At 41.9% G+C, this 23,748-nt stretch overlaps 2 protein-coding genes across 2 annotated transcripts in view; one reads left to right on the top strand and one right to left on the bottom strand.

Moving 5' to 3' along the window:
• LOC308384236 (uncharacterized protein) overlaps window positions 1–23,748 on the bottom strand; it is a 352,712-nt gene that overhangs the window by 146,669 nt on the left and 182,295 nt on the right. The gene's annotated exons all lie outside the window — the stretch shown is intronic.
• LOC308384879 (CMP-N-acetylneuraminate-beta-galactosamide-alpha-2,3-sialyltransferase 1-like) overlaps window positions 15,831–23,748 on the top strand; it is a gene marked incomplete at its 5' end in the record, with an annotated part of 42,789 nt that continues 34,871 nt past the window's right edge. The window contains one exon of the mRNA XM_080863513.1: window positions 15,831–16,082. Coding sequence (XP_080719639.1) covers window positions 15,831–16,082 — 252 coding nt within the window. The remainder of the gene's footprint in view (window positions 16,083–23,748) is intronic.

Raw genomic sequence — 23,748 nt, 5'->3', positions numbered from 1 at the left:
TCTGCTCTCCCGCAGTGCACAAGCTGGGCTCTCGTTACTACTGCCGTCCGCCTGTTCGCTCCGCGTCCCTAGTCGCTGGTGCTGTCCGTCCTCCTCTTGAACGCCAAGCTCCACCAGCCCCTTCGGCTTGCAGGCGCCGCCGCCGCCTGGCACCACTTACTCCTGGCCGTCTCTCAAGCCTCTCGGTCCAACTCCTTCCTGTGGTCTGTCAGGCCCTCTTATTGGCCTCTCTCGGATCTCTCGCAGGTGTGATCAGTTTATTATCAGGTAGGGGCGGAGTCTTTCCAGGACAAGTCACCAAATAAATACCATTAAAACATGCAGTAAAACTCATAAAAACAAACCAGTGTACAATATCAAAACATTAAAAAGGTAAAACGCAGCAAAACATGCACAGTAGACAAACTTAGATGACTTGTCCCTTTCCACCCCGTGACAGTTTGCAGTCCTGAATATCACGGCACAAGCAGGATTCACTGGACAGTTAATGTTAGCTATGTTATATTGCTGCCTCTGTTCGGTGGTGTCGAGCAAAACGGACTTTAACGTGTGTTTGAACGAGCTGACGGTTCACTCGTTAAGCTGAAAGAAAGATGCTTTAATCACAGGAGTCGCACATGTGTCGACTGTACCAGCTGGGAACTCTTCTTGTTGAGCACTCGTAATAACACAAACACTAAATCCTCCTTCTCTTGTGCTGTTTTGTAGCAGTGTCTACACCTGAGACTGTCACCTGTCTGTCTGTCCTGCACTCTCTCTCTCTCTCTCTCTCTCTCTCTCTCTCTCTCTCTCTCTCTCTCTCTCTCTCTCTCTTTCTCTCTGATAGTGGAATAAAAGTATGAACATGTATTTATAAGTTACACTTGTGTTTGAATCCTGCAGCTTATCACACATTTGATTTCCATGTGTGACAACTGCAAGTGTCCAGAGTGAGGACAGACTGAGGGACCCACTGCTGCACATCATCTGTGAGGCTTTGCACCCCTGATGATCCACCAGGACAAACTCAGCAGTGTGTGAGGAAGAGGAGGAGGAAGAGCCAGCAGCAGCTGACAGATGGAGAGAATAGACAAACTGTTCCCTGTGTGTGAAGGACTGCTAGAAAAGTTTAACATAACTAATTGTCTGTCCTGAATCAGTCTTGTTAGGTAATGTTCAAATAATTTTGTCATCCCAGTGTTTTCAGTGTGGGAGAAAGTACTCAGGGCCTTCAAGTTACACACTATGAAAGGCAGCAACAAGTTTCATGTTCAGAAACCTAAAGTATGTATCAGCAGCAGAATGGAGCTAAAAATAAATCAAATCAAATCAAAATTTATTTATATTGCACATATTAAAACAACAGTGTTGACCATAGTGCTTCACAATCAGTAAAAATAAATGTTTGTTTCAGTTCTATGAAGCTTTGAGTATTTTGGATTAGTAGCACTGCTGTGTTTGTTGCATCATATTGCTGTAATTGTTTATATGCTTTATACATTCTGCGGTAAGTTGATCTATAGTGTCACATCATATTCTGTAAGGATGTTATGTGTTTGGATACCTTCTGTCCAGTTTGACCCATTTAGCAGGAGTCACCCTGTTTAAGGCTCTGATATCTATTCTGTATGACTTAAAGCAGTTATGACATGGTATGATTTTCTGACCCAATAAAGGAATATTTAATATATCAGTCTACTCTTCATTCTATCAGACACAGTTATCACAGCTCGTACATTTCCTTTTTATACATATATGTAAGCATTGAGCTAAATTTAGTAATGCCAACATACTGAAGGAACAACATTTGTCTCTTATATATAATACATCTACACTGTCAAAGATACTTGAGTGTCTTTGAGTGAAGGTGATAGGACATATAAATAGCTGCAACTTGAATCTTTACTGCAGCTCGGTATTTGACACAGAGTTCACTCACATGAATTTCCCTCACATGTGCTGTACCAGTGTACCTGCACATGTGATGTGACAATAGAAGTGATTTGATTTGAGAGTTCAAACTCACTGCTGTAATAACTAATAATGGTTAATATAATAACTATAATATTGGCCATATCATATTTACACTGACTTTAGTCTCATGAACAACATTAACTATTTGTTATTTACTAGCTAATCTTATATGAATGTTCAGTACAGATATGAAGCCCAACAATCATGTTTTACAGTCAATTCAATTCAATTCAATTCAATTCAATTCAATTCAATTCAGTTCAATTCAATTTTATTTATATAGCGCCAAATCACAACATAAGTCGCCTCAAGGCGCTTCATAGGTACAGAGAAAAACCCAACAATCATATGACCCCCTATGAGCAAGCACTTTGGCAACAGTGGGAATGAAAAACTCCCTTTTAACAGGAAGAAACCTCCGGCAGAACCAGGCTCAGGGAGGGGCGGCCATCTGCTGCGACCGGTTGGGGTGAGAGAAGGAAGACAGGATAAAAGACATGCTGTGGAAGAGAGACAGAGGTTAATAACAGATATGATTCAATGCAGAGAGGTATGTTAATACATAGTGAGTGAGAAAGGTGACTGGAAAGGAAAAACTCAATGCATCATGGGAATCCCCCGGCAGCCTATGTCTATTGCAGCATAACTAAGGGAGGATTCAGGGTCACCTGGTCCAGCCCCTAACTATATGCTTTAGCAAAAAGGAAAGTTTTAAGCCTAATCTTAAAAGTAGAGATAGTGTCTGTCTCCCGAATCCAAACTGGAAGCTGGTTCCACAGAAGAGGGGCCTGAAAACTGAAGGCTCTCCCTCCCATTCTACTTTTAAATACTCTAGGAACAACAAGTAGGCCTGCAGAGCGAGAGCGAAGTGCTCTAATAGGGTGATATGGTACTACAAGGTCATTAAGATAAGATGGGGCCTGATTATTTAAGACCTTGTATGTGAGGAGCAGGATTTTGAATTCAATTCTGGATTTAACAGGAAGCCAATGAAGGGAAGCCAAAACAGGAGAAATATGCTCTCTCTTTCTAGTCCCTGTCAGTACTCTTGCTGCAGCATTTTGGATTAGCTGAAGGCTTTTCAGTGAGTTGTTTGGACATCCTGATAATAATGAATTACAGTAGTCCAGCCTGGAAGTAATAAATGCATGAACTAGTTTTTCAGCGTCACTCTGAGACAGGATATTTCTAATTTTAGAGATGTTGCGCAAATGGAAGAACGCAGTCTTACATATTTGTTTAATATGTGCATTGAAGGACATGTCCACAGTCCTGTGGTCTCAGCCTCAGATACTTACAGTGGGGCAAAAAAGTATTTAGTCAGCCACCGATTGTGCAAGTTCCCCCACTTAAAATGATGACAGAGGTCAGTAATTTGCACCAGAGGTACACTTCAACTGTGAGAGACAGAATGTGAAAAAAAAATCCATGAATTCACATGGTAGGATTTGTAAAGAATTTATTCGTAAATCAGGGTGGAAAATAAGTATTTGGTCACCTCAAACAAGGAAAATCTCTGGCTCTCACAGACCTGTAACGTCTTCTGTAAGAAGCTTTTCTGTCCCCCACTCGTTACCTGTATGAATGGCACCTGTTTGAACTCATCATCTGTACAAAAGACACCTGTCCACAGCTTCAAACAGTCAGACTCCAAACTCCGCCATGGCCAAGACCAAAGAGCTTTCGAAGGACACCAGGAAAAGTATTGTAGACCTGCACCAGACTGGGAAGAGTGAATCTACAATAGGCAAGCAGCTTGGTGTGAAAAAATCAACTGTGGGAGTGTGATGGCATCAGCCACACAGGGGTAAATTAGTCCATTTTTCACTTTATTAGTTTGCTTTGCAGTTTTCTTCATTAATCATTTGGTTAAACCTAACACTGGTATTATGAGGCGCGCACATAGTAACATTGTGTGGTTTTTCTAAAATGTTTTGTTATATTAATTATGTTTCTCTTTCTTTGAGTTACCTGGGTTTGGGCGGTGGCTGTTTCCTGTCTGGGCAAAAGGCGTGGCTGCTCAGCAGGACCAACCATGGGCTTACCAGGAGCAGGGGTGTTTTAGGTTTAGTTAGGTTATTCTGTGCTTAGTTAATATTAGTGTGTGCTTTTTGTTTTTTTCCCCCCTATTGTGTTCAAATGGTTTGGCCAAATCATTATAAAAGCTACCCTCATGTGTCTTTGTAATTAGGTCAGTTTGTGAGTTAAGTTGTGTCTCACTTTGTTGTTTAAGTTTCTGGAAATTACTTTTTGTAGAGTTATATCAGAATCAGAATACTTTATTGATCCCTGGGGGAAATTATTTTTTGTTACAGTGCTCCATTTTAAACCAACATTAAGACAAGACGGACAATACACTAACTAAGAATAGTATAATATATATATATATATATATATATATATATATATATATATATATATATATATATATATATATATATATATATATATATATATATATATATATATATATATATATATATATATATATATATATATATATATATTATACTATTCTAAGTCACTCATAAATAAATAGTTGGAAAAGAAACATGTGTAGCTGTAGTAGCAAACAGTGTGTTAAGTGGATGCGTTGTACAGGGAGATGGCCACAGGCAGGAAAGATTTCCTGTGTCGTTCAGTGGTGCTTTTCGGTAATCTCAGTCTCTCACTGAACGTGCTCCTGTGACTGACCAGCATGTCATGGAGTGGGTGGGAGGTGTTATCCAACATTGTCTTTATCTTGGACAGCATCCGCCTCTCCGACACCACCTTGAGGGAGTCCAGCTCCATCCCCACAACATTGCTTGCCTTATGGATTAGTTTATTAAGTCTGTTGGCATCTGCGACCCTCAGCCTGCTCCCCCAGCATGCAACAGCATAGAGGATTGCACTGGCCACAACAGACTCATAGAAAATCCTGAGCATTTTCTGGCAGATGTTGAAGGACCTCAGTCGCCTCAAAAAATAGAGACAACTCTGGCCCAAAACACACCGCCCGGGCAACAAAGGAGTGGCTCCGTAAGAAGCATTTGAAAGTCCTGGAGTGGCCTAGCCAGTCTCCAGACCTCAACCCCATAGAAAATCTGTGGCGGGAGTTGAAAGTCCGTGTTGCTCGGCGACAGCCCCAAAACATCACTGCTCTCGAGAAGATCTGCATGCAGGAATGGGCCAAAATACCAGCTACTGTGTGTGCAAACCTAGTAAAGACCTATAGTAAACGTTTGACCTCTGTTATTGCCAACAAAGGTTATGTTACAAAGTATTGAGTTGTATTTTTGTTATTGACCAAATACTTATTTTCCACCCTGATTTACGAATAAATTCTTTACAAATCCTACCATGTGGATTCATGGATTTTTTTTTTTTTTTTTTTTTTTTTTTTTTTTTTCACATTCTGTCTCTCACAGTTGAAGTGTACCTCTGGTGCAAATTACTGACCTCTGTCATCATTTTAGGTGGGGGAACTTGCACAATCGGTGGCTGACTAAATACTTTTTTGCCCCACTGTATTAAATCACACAAAGCTCATTTAGAAACAAACAAACAAACAAAATATGTTCTCCTTCATTTCTGTCAACCACAAGTTTCCAGCTATCATGGTTCCTAGGCAACCCGGGCAGCGCGACGGAGGCTAGACCATCCCATTTCACAAGCCTCACACTTCCGGCCTCAGCGGTCTTTGAGAACTCTGCCTCCTGACAACTGACCCACGTTAACACATTGACTGGACATACACACACCCACAACCACCTACACACACACACACAGTGGACAACAGTACCCTCAAACACACAATAATAACATGGACTGAACCACCACTCACAACCACTAGCACTTTATATAGCCTCTTAACTGCACTACTGTATAGTTCTGTGTAAATAATCATACGATAATTTTTAATTCTATAACTGTTTACAACTTGCATAGTTCCCATTTCTGTATAGCTGTATATCTCATATATGGATTTCCTTCATATTCTGTATAGTTTTTTCATATTTATATCCTGTTCATTGCCTGTGCATAGCTTGTACTTACTATAGCCTGTACATACTTATAGTTATAGCATATTCATAACATACTTCATACCGTGTACATATTACATACCGTAATAGACCCATTTCTGTAATATACTTACATATCTATATTATTGCTAATATGTATTGTCCATCCATCCATCCATCTTCATCCGCTTTGTCCGGGGCCGGGTCGCGGGGGCAGCAGCCTAAGCAAAGAGGCCCAGACCTCCCTCTCCCCAGCCACCTCCTCCAGCTTATCCGGGGGAATACCAAGGCGTTCCCAGGCCAGCCGAGAGATATAATCTCTCCAGCGTGTCCTGGGTCTGCCCCGGGGCCTCCTCCCGGTGGGACATGCCTGGAACACCTCACCCAGGAGGCGCCCAGGGGGCATCCTTGTCAGATGCCCGAACCACCTCAGCTGGCTCCTTTCGATGTGGAGCAGCAGCTGCTCTACTCTGAGCCCCTCCCGGATGGCCGAACTTCTCACCCTATCTCTAAGGGAGAGGCCAGCCACCCTTTGGAGGAAGCTCATTTCTGCCGCTTGTATCCGCGATCTCGTTCTTTCGGTCACTACCCACAGCTCGTGGCCATAGGTGAGGGTAGGGACGTAGATCGACCGGTAAATTGAGAGCTTCGCTTTTACACTCAGCTCCCTCTTCACCACGACGGACCGGTGCAGCGTCCGCATTACTGCAGCTGCAGCCCCAATCCGTCTGTCGATCTCCGGCTCCCTTCTCCCATCACTCGCGAACAAGACCCCGAGATACTTGAACTCCTCCACTTGGGGCAGGAACTCATCCCCGACCCGGAGTGGGCACTCCACCCTTTTCCGGCTGAGAACCATGGCCTCAGATTTGGAGGTGCTGATCCTCATTCCCGCTGCTTCACACTCGGCTGCGAACCGTTCCAGTGCGAGCTGGAGGCCCTCACCCGATGAAGCCAACAGAACCACATCATCTGCAAAAATCAGAGATGAGATTCTGAGGCCACCAAAGCGAAAGCCCTCCGCCACTTGGCTGCGCCTAGAAATCCTGTCCATAAAAATTATGAACAGAACCGGAGACAAAGGGCAGCCCTGGCGGAGCCCATCACCCACCGGGAACGAGTCCGACTTATTGCCGGCAATGCGAACCAAGCTCTTGCAACGGTTGTATAGGGATCGAATGGCCCGTAGCAATGGGCCAGACACCCCATATTCCCGCAACACCTCCCACAGGACACCCCGAGGGACACGGTCGAATGCCTTCTCCAAGTCCACAAAACACATGTAGACTGGTTGGGCAAACTCCCATGCACCCTCAAGTATCCTGGAGAGGATAAAGAGCTGGTCCAGTGTTCCGCGACCAGGACGAAAACCGCATTGTTCCTCCTGTATCCGAGGTTCGACTAACGGACAAACTCTCCTTTCCAGCACCCTGGCATAGACTTTCCCAGGGAGGCTGAGGAGTGTGATCCCCCTGTAGTTGGAACACACCCTCCGGTCCCCTTTCTTAAAGATGGGGACCACCACCCCGGTCTGCCAGTCCACAGGTACTGCCCCTGATCTCCACGCAACATTGCAGAGGCGTGTCAACCAGGACAGCCCTACAACGTCCAGAGCCTTCAGGAACTCGGGGCGGACCTCATCAACACCAGGGGCTCTGCCACCAAGGAGTTGTTTAACTGCCTCAGTGACCTCGCCCCCGGAAATTGGCGGGTCATTCCCCTCATCCCCAGACTCTGCTTCCTCCTCGGAAGACGTGTCAGTGGGATTAAGGAGGTCCTCGAAGTATTCCTTCCACCGCCTGACAATTTTCTCAGTCGACGTCAGCAGCGCTCCGCCAGCACTATACACAGTGCAGGTAGAGCACCGCTTTCCCCTCCTGAGACGTCTGACGGTTTGCCAGAATCTCTTCGAGGCAGTCCGAAAGTCTTTTTCCATGGCCTCTCCGAACTCCTCCCACACCCGAGTTTTTGCTTCAGCCACTGCCCGAGCCGCATTCCGCTTGGCCTGTCGATACCTGTCGGCTGCCTCCGGAGTCCCACAGGCTAACCAAGCCCGATAGGACTCCTTCTTCAGCCTAGTGGCTCCCTTCACCTCTGGTGTCCACCATTTGGTTCGGGGATTACCACCACGGCAGGCACCAACCACCTTGCGGCCGCAGCTCAATGCAGCAGCTTCGGCAATGGAGACGCTGAACATGGTCCATTCGGACTCAATGTCCCCAGTCTCCCTCGGAATGCTGTTGAAGCTCTGCCGGAGGTGTGCGTTGAAGATCTCGCGGACTGGGGCCTCTGCTAGACGTTCCCAGCACACCCTCACTACACGTTTAGGTGCACCAGGTCTGTCCAGCGTCTTCCCCCGCCACCTGATCCAACTCACCACCAGGTGGTGATCAGTTGACAGCTCAGCCCCTCTCTTTACCCGAGTGTCCAGAACATATGGTCGCAGATCTGCTGATACGATTACAAAATCGATCATCGACCTACGGCCTAGAGCGTCCTGGTGCCACGTGCACTTATGGACACTCTTATGTTCGAACAGGGTGTTCGTTATGGCCAAACTGTGATTAGCACAGAAGTCCAATAACAGAGCACCGCTCGGGTTCAGATCAGGGAGGCCGTTCCTCCCAATCACGCCCCTCCAGGTCTCGCTGTCGTTACCCACGTGAGCATTGAAGTCTCCCAGCAGGACAACAGAGTCTCCAGGTGGAGCACCCTCCAGCACCCCCCCCAGGGACTCTAAGAAGGCTGGGTACTCTGAACTGCCACTCGGCGCATAAGCGCAGATGACAGTCAGGACCCGTTCTCCGACCCTAAGGCGCAGGGAACAAACCCTCTCGTCCACCGGGAAAAACCCCAACGTACCGGCAGCAAGCCGAGGGGATATTAGGATGCCCACCCCAGCCCGCCGCCTCTCACCAGGGGCAACTCCAGACTGAGACAGAGTCCAGCCCCTCTCCAGGAGACTGGTTCCAGAGCCCAAGCCATGTGTAGAGGTGAGCCCGACTATATCTAGCCGGTACCTCTCAACCTCCCGCACTAACTCAGGCTCCTTCCCCACCAGAGAGGTGACATTCCATGTCCCTATTGCCAGTCTTGGCAGCCGGGGGTCAGTCCGCCAGGGCCTCCGCTCCTGGCCGCCACCCGGCACACAATATGTATTGTAATATATCTATATCATGACTAAAGCACTTCTGGATGGATGCACACTGCGTTCCGTTGCCCTGTACCTGTGACATGTGCAATGACAATAAAGTTGAATTCTATTCTATTCTATACCACACCTTTTATCTGTACCACTGACAGTTCATGTGCTGACATGTTGCGTCCACACCTTCTCTGTCAACATTCTTTTCCTCAAAGCACAGCTGCTGCCATTAGATTGATGATGATTGTAAAAATAAAGACCTCACCTAAGCAGCTTATATCCAGTGACTCAACAAGTAAACAAAGTAGAATTGACAAAAATAATACCCTATTGCAAAACGTATAAACTCTTTCAAGTTTAAAATTAAAAATGGAATTAATGTACACATCCAAGGCCAATTCAATGGCACTTTAAATGATTTACTCTAACTGCTATAATGGAAGGAGTACCAAAGGGCTGAAATGGTCAAATATATATACAAATATCAATAAAATTCTCCTCTGATATCTATAAAATTAACATTAAATATCATGTATATTCTGCAAGCCTGAGATAACTCACACAGTTATCACACTAGTGATCAGCATCAGCCAACAGCAAATATCATAATGTGTACTTTATGCAAATATTTTCATCTCGAAAGCTTCAACTTAAGACAGCGGCTGAGGTGTGACAAAGGATCACTATTTTTGTACTAACTTTGTCTTTCTTTTCTTTTTTACGAGTAGTGTAATTGAATATTTATCTGTTATGCTCTAGATTAAAGACTATGGTTTGTGTATAACATTCTCTACTTACTTTTAGCTGTTTTGGCAGAAAGTTGTAGCTTTATTTATACAGCTTCTCTTACTTTTTGACTTGGTCATATGCGTTCTTTTAGCCTCATTGAATTTTCAGTGTTTTTTGCATATTTTTAACCCACGATGTTCTATAGGGTTTTTTTTTCAGTTAGAGTTTTTTTTTTAGAGATATGACCATATCTCTTTTTTCAAGATGGCGCCGAGTATGGCAGCCTTGTCGCGAGCTCCCCCAAGCAACAGCTTTTTTCTGTGTTTAATTTTACTTTTCCTTCATTTTTTCACGAGTAGCACATGTCTCCTTGTGTACGACCGACAAACCTTACTGGACATAAAAGACGATCTTTCTTATAACTTTCCGGAGTTCAAGTTTTGCAACACGGACGCTCCGTTTGCAGACCCCCCATTCATCTCACCTGAGACGCCTTTGTTCTCTGGCCCTGGAGGCCGCAAACGCCGACGCAGAGGGAGAAGATCTGGCGTTCTGGTTCGACTGAGACGGCGCACTAACAGACCACCGTTACCCAGTTTATTACTGGCTAATGTGCAGTCTCTGGAGAACAAGCTGTGCGAGCTTCGGGCACGGATCTCATTCCAGCGAGAGATGCGGGACTGCTGCGTGATCTGCCTCACAGAAACCTGGCTATCGGACAAGGTACCGGACTCCGCAATACAACTACCGGGGTTCTCCGTGCATCGCGCGGACAGGTCACAGGATCTTACTGGGAAAAGCAGAGGCGGTGGTGTATGTTTCATGATCAACAACAGCTGGTGTGATTATGTGAACGTGCACCCGGTCAAATCCTTCTGCTCACCGGACCTGGAGTACCTGATGATTAAGTGCCGGCCATTCTGGCTACCGAGGGAATTTACAGCAGTGATTATTACGGCTGTTTACATTCCCCCACAAGCCGACACTGACCGAGCACTCAGGGAACTGTACAGCGCGATCAGCAGCGAGGAAACCGCACACCCAGAGGCAGCATTTATCACAGCCGGAGAAACCTGAAGAAAGTCTCACCCAAACTCCACCAACACATCCATTTTAACACCCGTGGAGATCGGATACTCGACCACTGCTACACCTCTTTCCGGGATGCGTACAAAGCCCTCCCCCACGCCCCATTCGGCCAATCAGATCACCGCTCCATCCTGCTCCTGCCCGCCTACAGGCAGAAGCTGAAACAGGAAGCTCCAACCCGGAGGGCGGTGCACTGTTGGACGGACCAATCGGAGTCTGCGCTGCGGGACTGTTTTGATCACGCAGACTGGGAAATGTTTCACGTGGCTGCTAGGGACATTGATGAATACACAGACTCAGTCTGCGGATTTATCAGGAAATGCGTGGAAGATGTCGTCCCATCCAGAACAGTTAAATCCTTCCCAAATCAAAAACCCTGGATTAACGGAGATGTTCGCGCGGCACTGGCGGCACGGAGCACCGCTTTTGCATCCGCGAACACATCGGACTACAAACACGCACATTACCAACTCCGGAAGACGATCAAAGCAGCCAAACGTGAGTACAGGGACAGGGTGGAGCAACAGTTTGACAACTCTCGGAGTATGTGGCAGGGACTAAACACGATCACAGACTTTAGAGGGAAAACCAGCACACCGCAGACCACGGCCTCTCTGTGTGAGGATCTAAACGTATTCTACGCTAGATTCGACACAGCGAACACCATGAGACCGGACAGTGTGCGCGCCGCGGATGACGTCAGTGCGCACACTGTGTCTGAGGAGGATGTGCGGAGGTGCTTCAGGAAGGTGAACACACGCAAAGCTACTGGTCTGGACGGAATTCCCGGCCGCGTCCTCAGGTCATGCGCGGCTCAGCTGGCTGGAGTGTTCACGCACATCTTCAACCTTTCCCTCTCTCTGTCTGTAGTCCCAGCCTGCTTCAAAATGGCCACCATCGTCCCTGTACCCAAATCCTCCACCATCTCCTCATTGAACGACTGGCGACCTGTAGCCCTGACCCCCATCGTAAGCAAATGCTTCGAGAAGCTGGTCAGGGACTTCATCTGCTCTGCACTACCCGACTCACTGGACCCTCTACAGTTCGCATACCGCCACAACAGGTCCACTGATGATGCCATAGCCCTGACACTACACACTGCCCTGTCACACCTGGAGAAGAGAGACACGTATGTGAGAATGCTGTTTGTAGATTACAGCTCAGCATTCAATACCATCGTTCCCTCGAAGCTGGACAGGAAACTGCAGGATCTAGGACTGAGCAGCTCCCTCTTGTTACCGCGCCAGATCCGCGGCCCCGAACCGTAGTAAGGAAACCTCTGGCAGTTACTTGAAGGTTCCGTAACTGACTCGCAGCCGGCAACAGCTTACTATACAGGTCAACTCCGCTAGCAAGAAGATCGAGGGAGACGTAGGAAACTGCTTTACCGAACCTTTATTTCTCCTCCAAGGTACGAACACCGCGTACAGTGGGCTGAAACAGTTTACTCACAGCCAGTGTTGGGAAGGTTACTTTTAAAATGTATTCCGTTACAGAATACAGAATACATGCCCCAAAATGTATTCTGTAACGTATTCCGTTACGTTACTCAATGAGAGTAACGTATTCTGAATACTTTGGATTACTTAATATATTATCGTGCTTTTTACAACAACGTGAATGTACTATTGCTGTGTGATTTATTACTATTACTGAAGGTCCGCGACTCCGAACTGTAGTAAAGGGACCTCTGACTAATACGGCGGGGTCCCTGTCAGCTCATAGCCGAAAAATAGCTTTACTTTGTTGTGTGGGTCAATTTTTCTTGCGAGAGACAGAGAGAGGCGTTGAAAGACTGCTCCAACGGAACTTATTGTTTTCGGAGGAAAACACGAACACGGTGTACAGTCGAGTCTTAATAGCTTACTTACAACTGGGCTCGTCAGGCACTCTTCTTGGCTGCAGTGGTTATTATTATATTTACATGCTTCCAGCTCCCGTTTTTCCTCGACGACAACTCGTACCTTTCCACTCGCCTTTTTCTCCCTCCTCGCGCTCACAGACACATAACGTGTATGGCAGTGCATTCTCCCTGCAACACGGACTACACTGCCCATGATGCTACATTCTTTAGAGCTATGCTTGTAGCATTCTGCCTGTAAGCTTAGCACAACAACAACAACGAAAAGGCGCTCTCTCACCCAGGAAACACACAGTCGCAGAAAGAGAGAGAGAGCGTCGCCCTGTAACCATGGCAACCGTAACGCTGCCGCCTGGAACGAAAGAACGTAGCTGTCAAACAAAACCCAAACAGTCCTGACCCGCGACAAAATGAAACAGGAAAGTACCGCAGTGTAATCCATTTATTTCAACAAAGTAACTATATTCTGAATACCACCTTTTTAAACAGTAACTGTAACGGAATACAGTTACTCATATTTTGTATTCTAAATAAGTAACGACGGTACATGTATTCCGTTACTCCCCAACACTGCTCACAGCGGGCATCGCCGATACAACTCTGGCTGTCAAGGGAGTTATTACATTCCTTTTATTTACTTTCTCTTCGTCTCTTCTGTAGTTAACCGTTACTCTTCCTTTTTCCTTCTTTTTTTTTGCTCTCCGCCCCGCACACATTTCCCATCAGGCTCATCCTTAAAGGGCCATGCCTGTAACACTCTGCAGCTGGATCCTTAGCTTCCTGTCTGACAGACGCCAAGTGGTCAGACTGGGCAGCATCACCTCATCCCCCGTCACACTGAACACTGGTGCTCCACAGGGGTGTGTACTGAGCCCTCTCCTGTACTCACTCTACACCTACGACTGCACAGCCACTAACAACTCCAACATCATTGTGAAGTTTGCGGACGACACTACAGTGGTGGGTCTTATCACCAACAGTGATGAGACGGCTTACTGGGAGGAGGTCAGCACCCTGACCCACTGGTGTCAAGACAACCATCTCACCCTCAACGTCGCAAAGACAAAGGAGTTGATAGTGGACTTCCGGAGGTGCAGAGAAGTACACACCCCCATCACCATCAACGGCGCTGCTGTGGAGAGAGTGAGCAGCTTCCGGTTCCTTGGTGTACATCTGGCTGAGGATCTTACGTGGTCAGTACACACAAACAAAACAGTGAAGAAGGCGCAGCAGCGCCTCTTCTTTCTCAGGAGACTGAAAAGATTCGGCATGAGCCCCCGCATCCTCAGGACCTTCTATCACTGTGCCATTGAGAGCATCCTCACTGGATGCATCACCACCTGGTATGGCAACAGCACCGCCTACAACTGCAAAGCTCTCCAGCGAGTAGTGCGGTGCTCTGAACGGATAATTGGAGGTGAGCTTCCCTCCCTCCAAGACATCTACAGGAAGCGGTGCCTGAGGAAAGCGGGGAGGATCATCAAGGACTCCAGTCACCCCAGCCATAAACTGTTCAGACTACTTCCATCAGGAAGGAGGTTCTGCAGCATCCGGTCCCGTACCAGCAGACTGAGAGACAGCTTTTTCCATCAGGCCATCAGACTGCTGAACACTTCATAGACACCTCAGCTTCACTACTGGAACTTTAACATTATGCACTCCATACTGTACAGTAACGCCACTGTTTTGCACATGTCTCACTCTGTATATTTTATTTTATTTATTTTATATATTCTATTTATTGTTTACTCTATTTAATTTGTAAAATATGTGTACACACACACACACACACACACACACACACACACACACACACACACACACACACACACACACACACGTAGAAAAATATTTAGTATACACATCCAGAAATGCATATACTATTATACATTGTACATATATTTATTAGTTTCAGATGTAGCCATTCTTGTATTTTGCTTGTTTACATTATTGTATTTTGCACAACTCTGTTGCTTGTGAAGCTCGCACACAAGAATTTCACTCACATGTGCTGTACCAATGTACCTGCACATGTGATGTGACAATAAAAGTGATTTGATTTGATTTGATTTGATATATGAGGGTGGAATTATTTTTCAGCTAATGAGAAAGATCCTCTAGTAAGAAGTATTCATAAAATGTTATGGTGCAAAGCGTGGACACAAATTTCAGCTAATTACTGCTGAGTAACAGGCTAATAGATTATATATTTATACGTATGTATGTATATTTGTGTGTGTATGTTTTGTGGGTTTACATAAAACATTTAAATTGTGTGCAACAGTTGTGTGGCAATTCACAAGTCAGACACAACCCCAATAATTGTTTGCACATAGTCCATAACCCCTCCCTCCCTCTCCTTTTGAAAAGTTCCTCTTTTGTTGATAGCTACATAGATAGCTTGATAGATGTATCATACAGGTTCTTCTTGACTCATATTCCTGCTTTTGTAATTTCATCTTTTTGCTGGTAAGACACATTATAATTTACACTCTGTCTCATCTCACACTAATCTGTACTGAACCTCCAGTCATTAAGTTTCCCAAATGTATTTTTCTCTCACTATATGTGTGTGTTTGTGTGTGTCTATATATATATATATATATATATATATATATATATATATATATATATATATATATATATTCATTCATCAGCAATAGAGTTAATACTACAATGGCACAAGTAATTCATGCAATTACACAAACCGACAGACTCTGAAAGTATTTTAAGTTCTGTGTTTTCCTTTCTGTTGGCTGTCATGCTATTTGATTCAACTTTAGGCAACACACCGTGATGTGCTCAGGAGTAGCAGCTGGTTTATGCTGGTAAATGCTATCTGTGCAAATACCATAAATACAAGAGGACATTAAACCTTCTATGTTTATCTGATTTTTCTGCCTTCCAGTGCAGTGCTCTTAATATGTTGCAAACTATAAATAATTTTAATTAAAGAGTTATCATTTCTGTTACTGTTTTCTTAAAGGCTTAGTGCTAATTTTCACATTCACTCACATTGTATTTGTTCACAGATTGGAACTCCATCAAGATGTATTTCAAAAGGGGAAAATTCAGAGTGCACATTTCCCCACTACTGAGTATCACAGCAATTGTTTTGGTCTCCATCCTTTTATGGAATTTATCTGGATATACCTTCTGTCATCAGGAGTCAAGACTTTGTGCCTGTCACAAATGTCTAACAGACAGTGATCCTTGGTTTAATGACATCATTAGTGAATCTCCTAAACCTTTTATGTCACAGAAACATAAACCCTCGGAGGAAGATTTCAACTGGTGGAAGGTAAATAATGAAAACATATTACAATAAACCTTTGTCCCACTGTGGCCATGTTAAAGTTGTTTTAACTGCCCATCCCTAGTTTATTTTATGACACCTGTGTTTACTGGTATAGTAAGAGCAGTATATTCAAGTGTGTGCTACCTTCACCAAAAAAAACCAACACAAATATTCCTCCATAGTTTAGCTACAGATTAGATGAGTTTAAAAAACCTTGTTTTATACTTATCTTTTTTTTATTTTATGTTTACTCAACTCTTTGTCCTTGCAACCCGTATTTCTAACTGGCTGAAGAATTGTAAAATACAATTACTTATATAGATATCTTTAAAATGACAAAAGAAAAAAAAGAGTTTCACCACTCATCTGAGAAGCTTCTTCAGTTCTAAGAGCAACTGGTGGAGATTCCCAGAGTTTAACCTTATTGGAAGTATCCAATTGGAGGGATAATAGGTACTTTGTATCAAACCAGTGATTTATGACCCATCGTCAAATGCTGTATGACAGAAGAAGTAATAAAGGAAGTAATAAAGGTTTACGACAGTCATAATTTTTATGAATATCATAAAATTATATAATAAACAATATAAATAATCATATAAATAATCACCATACTTCCATATAATCATGGGCAGGGCTAGGGGCCAGGACTCTCGTCTTCGGTTTCTTGGGGGATGTTGCTAACTCCGGGTCCGATAACAGGCACCACACCCGCAGTAGATGTGCTCGGTGTGAGGTCTCGCAGCAAGCTATCAAATACAGTGTCAAAGGAGCTTGCAAAGAAAAGCGTCTGTCACATGGTGGGGAGTCCCAGAAATCTGGGACTCTCCACCATTTGACCTTAGAACTGAAGAAGCTTCTCGGATGAGAGGTGAAACGTCTTCAAGCAACTTAAAGAACTCCAGACGCTTTTCTTTGCAAGCTCCTTTGGCTACGATGACCTGGATGACTGAGAACCTGCACAGACCTATCAAATACAGTGCATTTCTCGGCTTTTAACAAAATGCTATACGTATACCGGTACCCATTCCTAATTGTGGCACAGTGGTATGTTATGATTTGCCCTTTCTTTCAGGGGAAACTGGATGGTCGCTACATTAATACTAACCGCTCAGTATTTCACTTCAGAACACATCTTGATCATTGTTTTAGTTTTCTATCTCCAGTTTGATTTGATTGGCTCTGTATTTTGAAAGCATGCTGTTAGAAGTCAAAATTGATCTGTCCACCTACTGTTCTCCAATCTTAAAAAGAGGGCAGTGACCATCTCTACTGAAAAAACAAAAAAACAGAAACCAAACAAACAAACAAACAAGATATATAGATATCTATCTATATGGATATCTATATCTCAGTTAAATCAGCTGATGCATTAGGTACAGTGGTTTGTAAAACATGAGTTTTTCATACAGCTTAGTGTTGCTCTGTCACACCATCCTTGTGTTGGACAATATTTTAGTACTGTATATGTGCTTTTGTGGGAAAACTTCATTATCTGTCATGTTAAAGAGCAGTAAAACATTTAAGACTCCCCTTTTTCCCCCCCTCACATAAAAATTTACATTCCTGTTAAAAAAAAATCAAAATAAATTACTTTGGAGACCACTGCTGCAGCATTTCATACATGTACAAGAGAATAAAAACGATCAGCGTGTTTGTAAGGAAAACAACATGAGGAATCTAATGACGATTGACCTTTTAGTACATGGTGTCATGCACTTTAACTGTGTTCACCACTAGATGTCAGGTTTGTGCTTCTATTCAATCAGCAGTCTAATTCTACAACTCACTGGTGACGATAATGATAACTTGGCTGTTTCCTTTTCCTGGTTACCACAGTATATTAAATATGTTACTATATGAGTAGTTTTATTAAACACATGTTGAAATAGTGCAAGCTATAATGAAAATATTGGCAGATTTCAAACATAGTGACAACAGATCAACAGATATTGACATCCAAAGGCTGAAGATAGAAAGTGAGTCGAAATCTTAATTTTAGACCTGTTACAGCTAGACTTAAAGTCAAGCTAAAGAGCAAACTTAATGGGTGCGATACTGTATTGTTGATCACTAATACTCACTCTCTTATATGGTTCAACGCCCCCTCAGGTATCCCATTTGCCTCTCTTCTGTCCAGTCCACAAAGGCTTTTGCATTACTGCAGTTCTGAGTTACGTTCTTTGATGTAAATACATTTACATTGTTCCAAATGCACATGCAATGCTCATAAAAAACTGTAGGTGGCGGAAGTTAACCACAAATAAAGCACAGTTGCTGTTGTGCTGTTCAGCTATATTTGAAGGACCAAGAATGTATCATACTTGGTTTGCAGCTCTTTTACACCACTGTTGTACTTTGACAACCTGTAGGTATAGTGAAGGCCTGGTGAGGTATTATTTCTTTTTTCCTGTAAAATCCTGACTTGCCAACCACTTTTTCTAGTGAATATACTTTTAAATACAATCACAATGTAAATTCGATATAAATGACATTGAAAATACACTTAGTTACAGCTGTGTTATAATGTATTACCTAATATTCTCATCACACTACAGGACACCAACAGAATCCCCCAAGTAACCTAGAAGATAATATTATAGGGTCAATATCCATGGGTACATTTACAACTGTACAATCTCCTTAAAAATGCCCTGCCAAGTTAGCTCTTTAGCTGGCATGGAGTTTAGCTGCAAACAAATGTCCTTGCATGATTCACCTGTGTGCTTCATCCCCCACAAAGTAGTAGCACACCTTTTTTGGCTGTGTGTTGACAGCCATCATCTCAGAATTCCTCGGTTTAAACAAGGACACATATTGATTCAAGATCACACACCGAAAGGTTGTAGTTAAGGGCAGGGTTCAGCAGTCTTTGTGAGAACATGCACATGGAAAAGAGAGAGAGAGAGAGAGAGAGAGAGAGAGAGAGAGAGAGAGAGAGAGAGAGAGAACAACAAAACAAAAAACAAAAAATAATGTTCTAGACTTAGAAAAGGATATAGACCCGGAAAATAATTTCTTCTACAACATCAGCTGTAACTGCTGCTACTTCACTGATGAACAGTTTAAGCACACCATCAACACGGAAAATAAATTATCAATAATCCATTTTAATAGCAGAAGTCTGTATGCCAACTTCAACAATATAAAGGAATATCTAAATGAGTTGACAAATCCATTTGGAATTATTGCCATTTCTGAAACATGGATCAATGCGGAGAAAGGAATGGACTTTGGACTGGAGGGATATGAAGTGAATTTTGTAAATAGAAGGAACAAGAGTGGAGGGGGAGTAGCTGTGTATGTGGATAAAAACCTAAACTACAAGGTGGTAGAAAGTATGACAACTGTAATTGATAATTTACTAGAATGTATAACAATTGAAATTTATAAGGAAAAAGAAAAAAATGTAATAATTAGCTGTATATATAGAACACCTGGCTCTAGTATTCAAGTATTTAATGACTTCATAGAGGAAATATTCTCTAAAACAAATCAAAAAGTTATGTTTATCTGTGGTGATTTTAATATTGACCTGTTGAATCCAAAAAAGCATAAAATGACCGACGAATTCCTAAACACTATGTACAGTTTGAGTTTACATCCTAAAATAACCAGGCCTAGCAGAATTACACCACATTGTGCCACCTTACTTGACAATATTTTCACTAACAATATGGAAAACAACATTGTGAGCGGAATATTAATTAATGACATCAGTGATCACCTACCAGTTTTTGCAGTTTATGACACTAATTATAAGAAAAATCAGCATGAAGAACAACTGAGATACAGACGTGTAAGGACAGAAGAAACTATGACTGCATTTAAGAACGATCTATTAAATCAGGACTGGGACAAGGTGTACAAAGAAGCTGATATTGATATTGCATATGGCATATTTTTAAGAATATTCATGGAGTTGTACGATAAAAACTGTCCAACAATAAAATACAACAGAAAGCACAAATATTCAGATAGACCATGGCTCACTAAGGGTTTACAAAATGCATGTAAAAAGAAAAATACACTCTATAGGGAATACCTAAAACAAAGAACAAAAGAAGCTGAAAATAAATATAAAAAATACAAAAATAAGTTGACCAATATTATACGTGTATGTAGAAAGGAGTATTATAGTAAAATATTGAACAACAATAAACATAATATGAAATGAATATGGGATGTTTTAAACGGTATCATTAAAAATAATTCTGGACAACAAAGTTATCCACAATACTTTATCGATAATGGCAATATTATGGAAAACACTGCTGATAAGGTCAACAGCTTTAATCATTATTTTGTAAATATTGGACCAAAACTGGCAGAACAAATTCCTGAGTCACTGCCATCAGTAGAATGTAGTGAAAACCTGATTGATAGGAACCCTAACTCAATGTTCCTCACATCAGTGGAGGAAAAAGAAATAATTGACATTGTACACATGTGTAAATATAAAACATCCACTGATTGTAATGATATTGACATGAAAATCGTCAAGAAGGTCATTGAAGGAATTGTAGGACCTCTAACATATATTTGCAACTTATCATTTCAGACGGGAAAAGTGCCAAACAAAATGAAAATAGCTAAAGTTGTGCCGCTGTATAAAACCGGGGATAGATGCCACTTCACAAATTACAGGCCTGTTTCTTTACTACCACAATTCTCCAAAATCCTAGAAAACCTGTTTAATAAACGATTAGACAAATTCTTAGATAAATATAAATTACTCTCTGACAGTCAATATGGATTCAGATCAAAAAGATCAACATCTCTGGCATTAATCGAATCAATTGAGGAGATTACGAATGCTATAGATCAGAAACAGTATGCAGCTGGAGTATTTCTGGATCTCAAGAAAGCATTCGACACAATCAATCATGACATATTAATTAATAAACTGGAACGGTATGGGATTAGGGGGGTTGTACTGCAATGGGTGAAAAATTATTTAAGTGACCGGAAACAATTTGTGAAGCTGGGTGTCCATTCCTCATCATGCTTGGACATTGCTTGTGGTGTTCCACAAGGCTCTGTACTGGGTCCAAAATTATTTATTATTTATATAAATGATATTTGTAAGGCATCTGATATATTAAAATTAGTATTATTTGCAGATGACACAAATATTTTTTGTTCTGGGGGGAATCTAAAGGAGCTGCTGCATACAATTACTTCAGAAATGTGCAAAATTAAAAAATGGTTTAACAGGAACAAACTATCGCTAAATCTAAGTAAAACTAAAATTATCTTATTTGGGAATTCCCTTAGAAATGCACAAGTGCAGATTCATGTAGATGGTGTGGAAATTGAAAGAGTACTTGAACATAAGTTTCTTGGTGTGATTATAGATGATAAATTAAACTGGAAGTCTCATATAAATCATATACATAACAAAATTTCAAGAAGTGTCTCAATCTTGAGTAAAGTAAAACACATTCTGGACCACAAATCACTCCACATTCTCTATTGTTCCCTGATTGCACCGTATTTGAATTACTGTGCAGAGGTTTGGGGCAATACTTACAAATGTTCGCTATCATCAATCTTTATATTACAAAAAAGGGCCATAAGGATAATCCATAAAACTGGTTACAGAGATCATACAAATCCACTATTCTTAAAATCAAAAATTCTAAAATTCACAGATCTGGTTCATTTTCTCACAGCACAAATTATATATAAAGCAATAAATAACCTGCTTCCTGACAATATTCTAAAAATGTTTTCTAAAAGGGAACGGGGATACAATTTGAGGGGGGAATTAAATTTAAAACATCCTCGTATCCGTACAACATTAAAAAGTTTTTGCATCTCTGTGTGTGGAGTGAAGCTGTGGAACAGACTAAGTAAAGATGTGAAGCAATGTCCAAGCATGGCGCAGTTTAAAAAGCGGTTTAAGGATATGGTTTTTACAGGGTACAGGGAAAAGGTAGAGATTTGATAGGGTGTTCTTGTCTAATATTTTCATGTGTGTGCGCATGCACGGGTTTGTTGGTATGGGTATATATGTATGTGTATATGTATGTATGTATGTATGTATATATGTATATATGTGTATATGTATATGTGTATATATATATATATATATATGTGTATGTGTGTGTATGTATGTGTGTATGTATGTATATGTATATATATATATATATATGTATGTATATATATATATATATATTAAATATATATAAAATTGTAGGTTGTGTATCCTTCAGGTGTTAATGGGGTTATTGAAAATGTGTATATGTGCGTATGTGTGTATATACGTAGGTATGGATAGATAGAAACATATATGTGTATATATTAAAAAAAAAAAAAAAAAAAAAATTACACATAACATATAATGTAATTACAAGGAGGTATTTCTGTAGTCTATTGATACTAGATAGTGGAAAAGGGGTGGGATTAAATAAGCTTATGCTTCTTCCTGCTCCTTTTTGAACATGGACGTTATTTGGAGTTGTGGTTGCTCGTTTTCCTTTTGTTTGCTTTGTTCATTTGTCTCTTTTAATTCTATTTTTTTTTTTTTATACTTTTTCAACATGTTCAAAATAAAGATTCAATCAATCAATCAATCAATCAAAAACCGGAAAGACCAGAAAATGGGTATTTGTAATATAGTCACTCGTGTTATTACATTTGGCAAACTAGAACACTGTGTTCAATAATGACTTTATATTCTACTTGCAGCAATGAAAATTAATGGTTCGAAATTAATCAGCTTGATGAGGGAGTTTCTACTATCAAAGGAACACATCTAAAAATGTTTGAGAGGCTGACATGCAGAAGTACATTTTGGGAGTGAAAACTACTGTAAAAAACAAAACAAATCTAAAACTGATCAGGACTGTGTTAGGGCTTGTTGAGCATGCAGGTTTCATCCAGAGAAGAACTGGTTTATACATTTTTTAAAACTACAGTTACATTATTTCCTGTGCTGCTTTGTTGAAAGACCTTAAATGGATTCACCCCTTTTTACCTCTTACCTCTGTGCTTACTTCTTCTACAAGAATTACATATTTTTGATCTGTTGAATGGTATGTTTAATGACGTCAAAAGGTTAAAAGTAATGAAAAGCACTGACTCAGAATGATAACACATTGAAACATACTTTGAATGCTGCAGCTGAAATGCGAAAATGAGTAGGTGTAACAAAGCAGGACAAACATGCCCAAACTGGAAAGACTGGGAAAATTACACAGTTGGTATTTGTAATTATCACGCTTGGGCACTGCAGAAGAAAGCGCAAGCAGCTTTCCTAATCGTGGAAAAAGTTCTTTTCAAGTTTCAATTCAATTCAGTTTTATTTATATAGCCTCAAATCACAACAAAGGTCGCCTCAAGGTGCTTCTTGAATGCTGAACGGTCTATAATCAGCATTCGAGGATCTAATGTGTCCGGGATGGCTTTTTTGACATGGGACATGACTATCCTCTCAAAACGACTATGACTATGCTCTCAAAACACTTAATTACAGTTGGAGTGAGCGCGATGGAGTAGTAGTCATTCAAACCGGTTATGTTGTTTTTCTTTGGGAGGTGCACTACGGCGGTGGACCTGAAGCATGTAGGTACAGCTGACTGGGTGAGGGACAAATTAAAAACATCTGTAAACACCTCAACCAGCTCTGTAGCACAGAACCTCAATGCATGGAGGTGTTTTCAGC

Source organism: Rhamphochromis sp. 'chilingali', assembly GCF_963969265.1.
Source record: "Rhamphochromis sp. 'chilingali' genome assembly, chromosome: 17".
Classification (NCBI taxonomy): domain Eukaryota; kingdom Metazoa; phylum Chordata; class Actinopteri; order Cichliformes; family Cichlidae; genus Rhamphochromis; species Rhamphochromis sp. 'chilingali'.
Note: the sequence above shows the minus strand (reverse complement) of the source record. Positions and strands in the feature narration are given on the sequence as shown.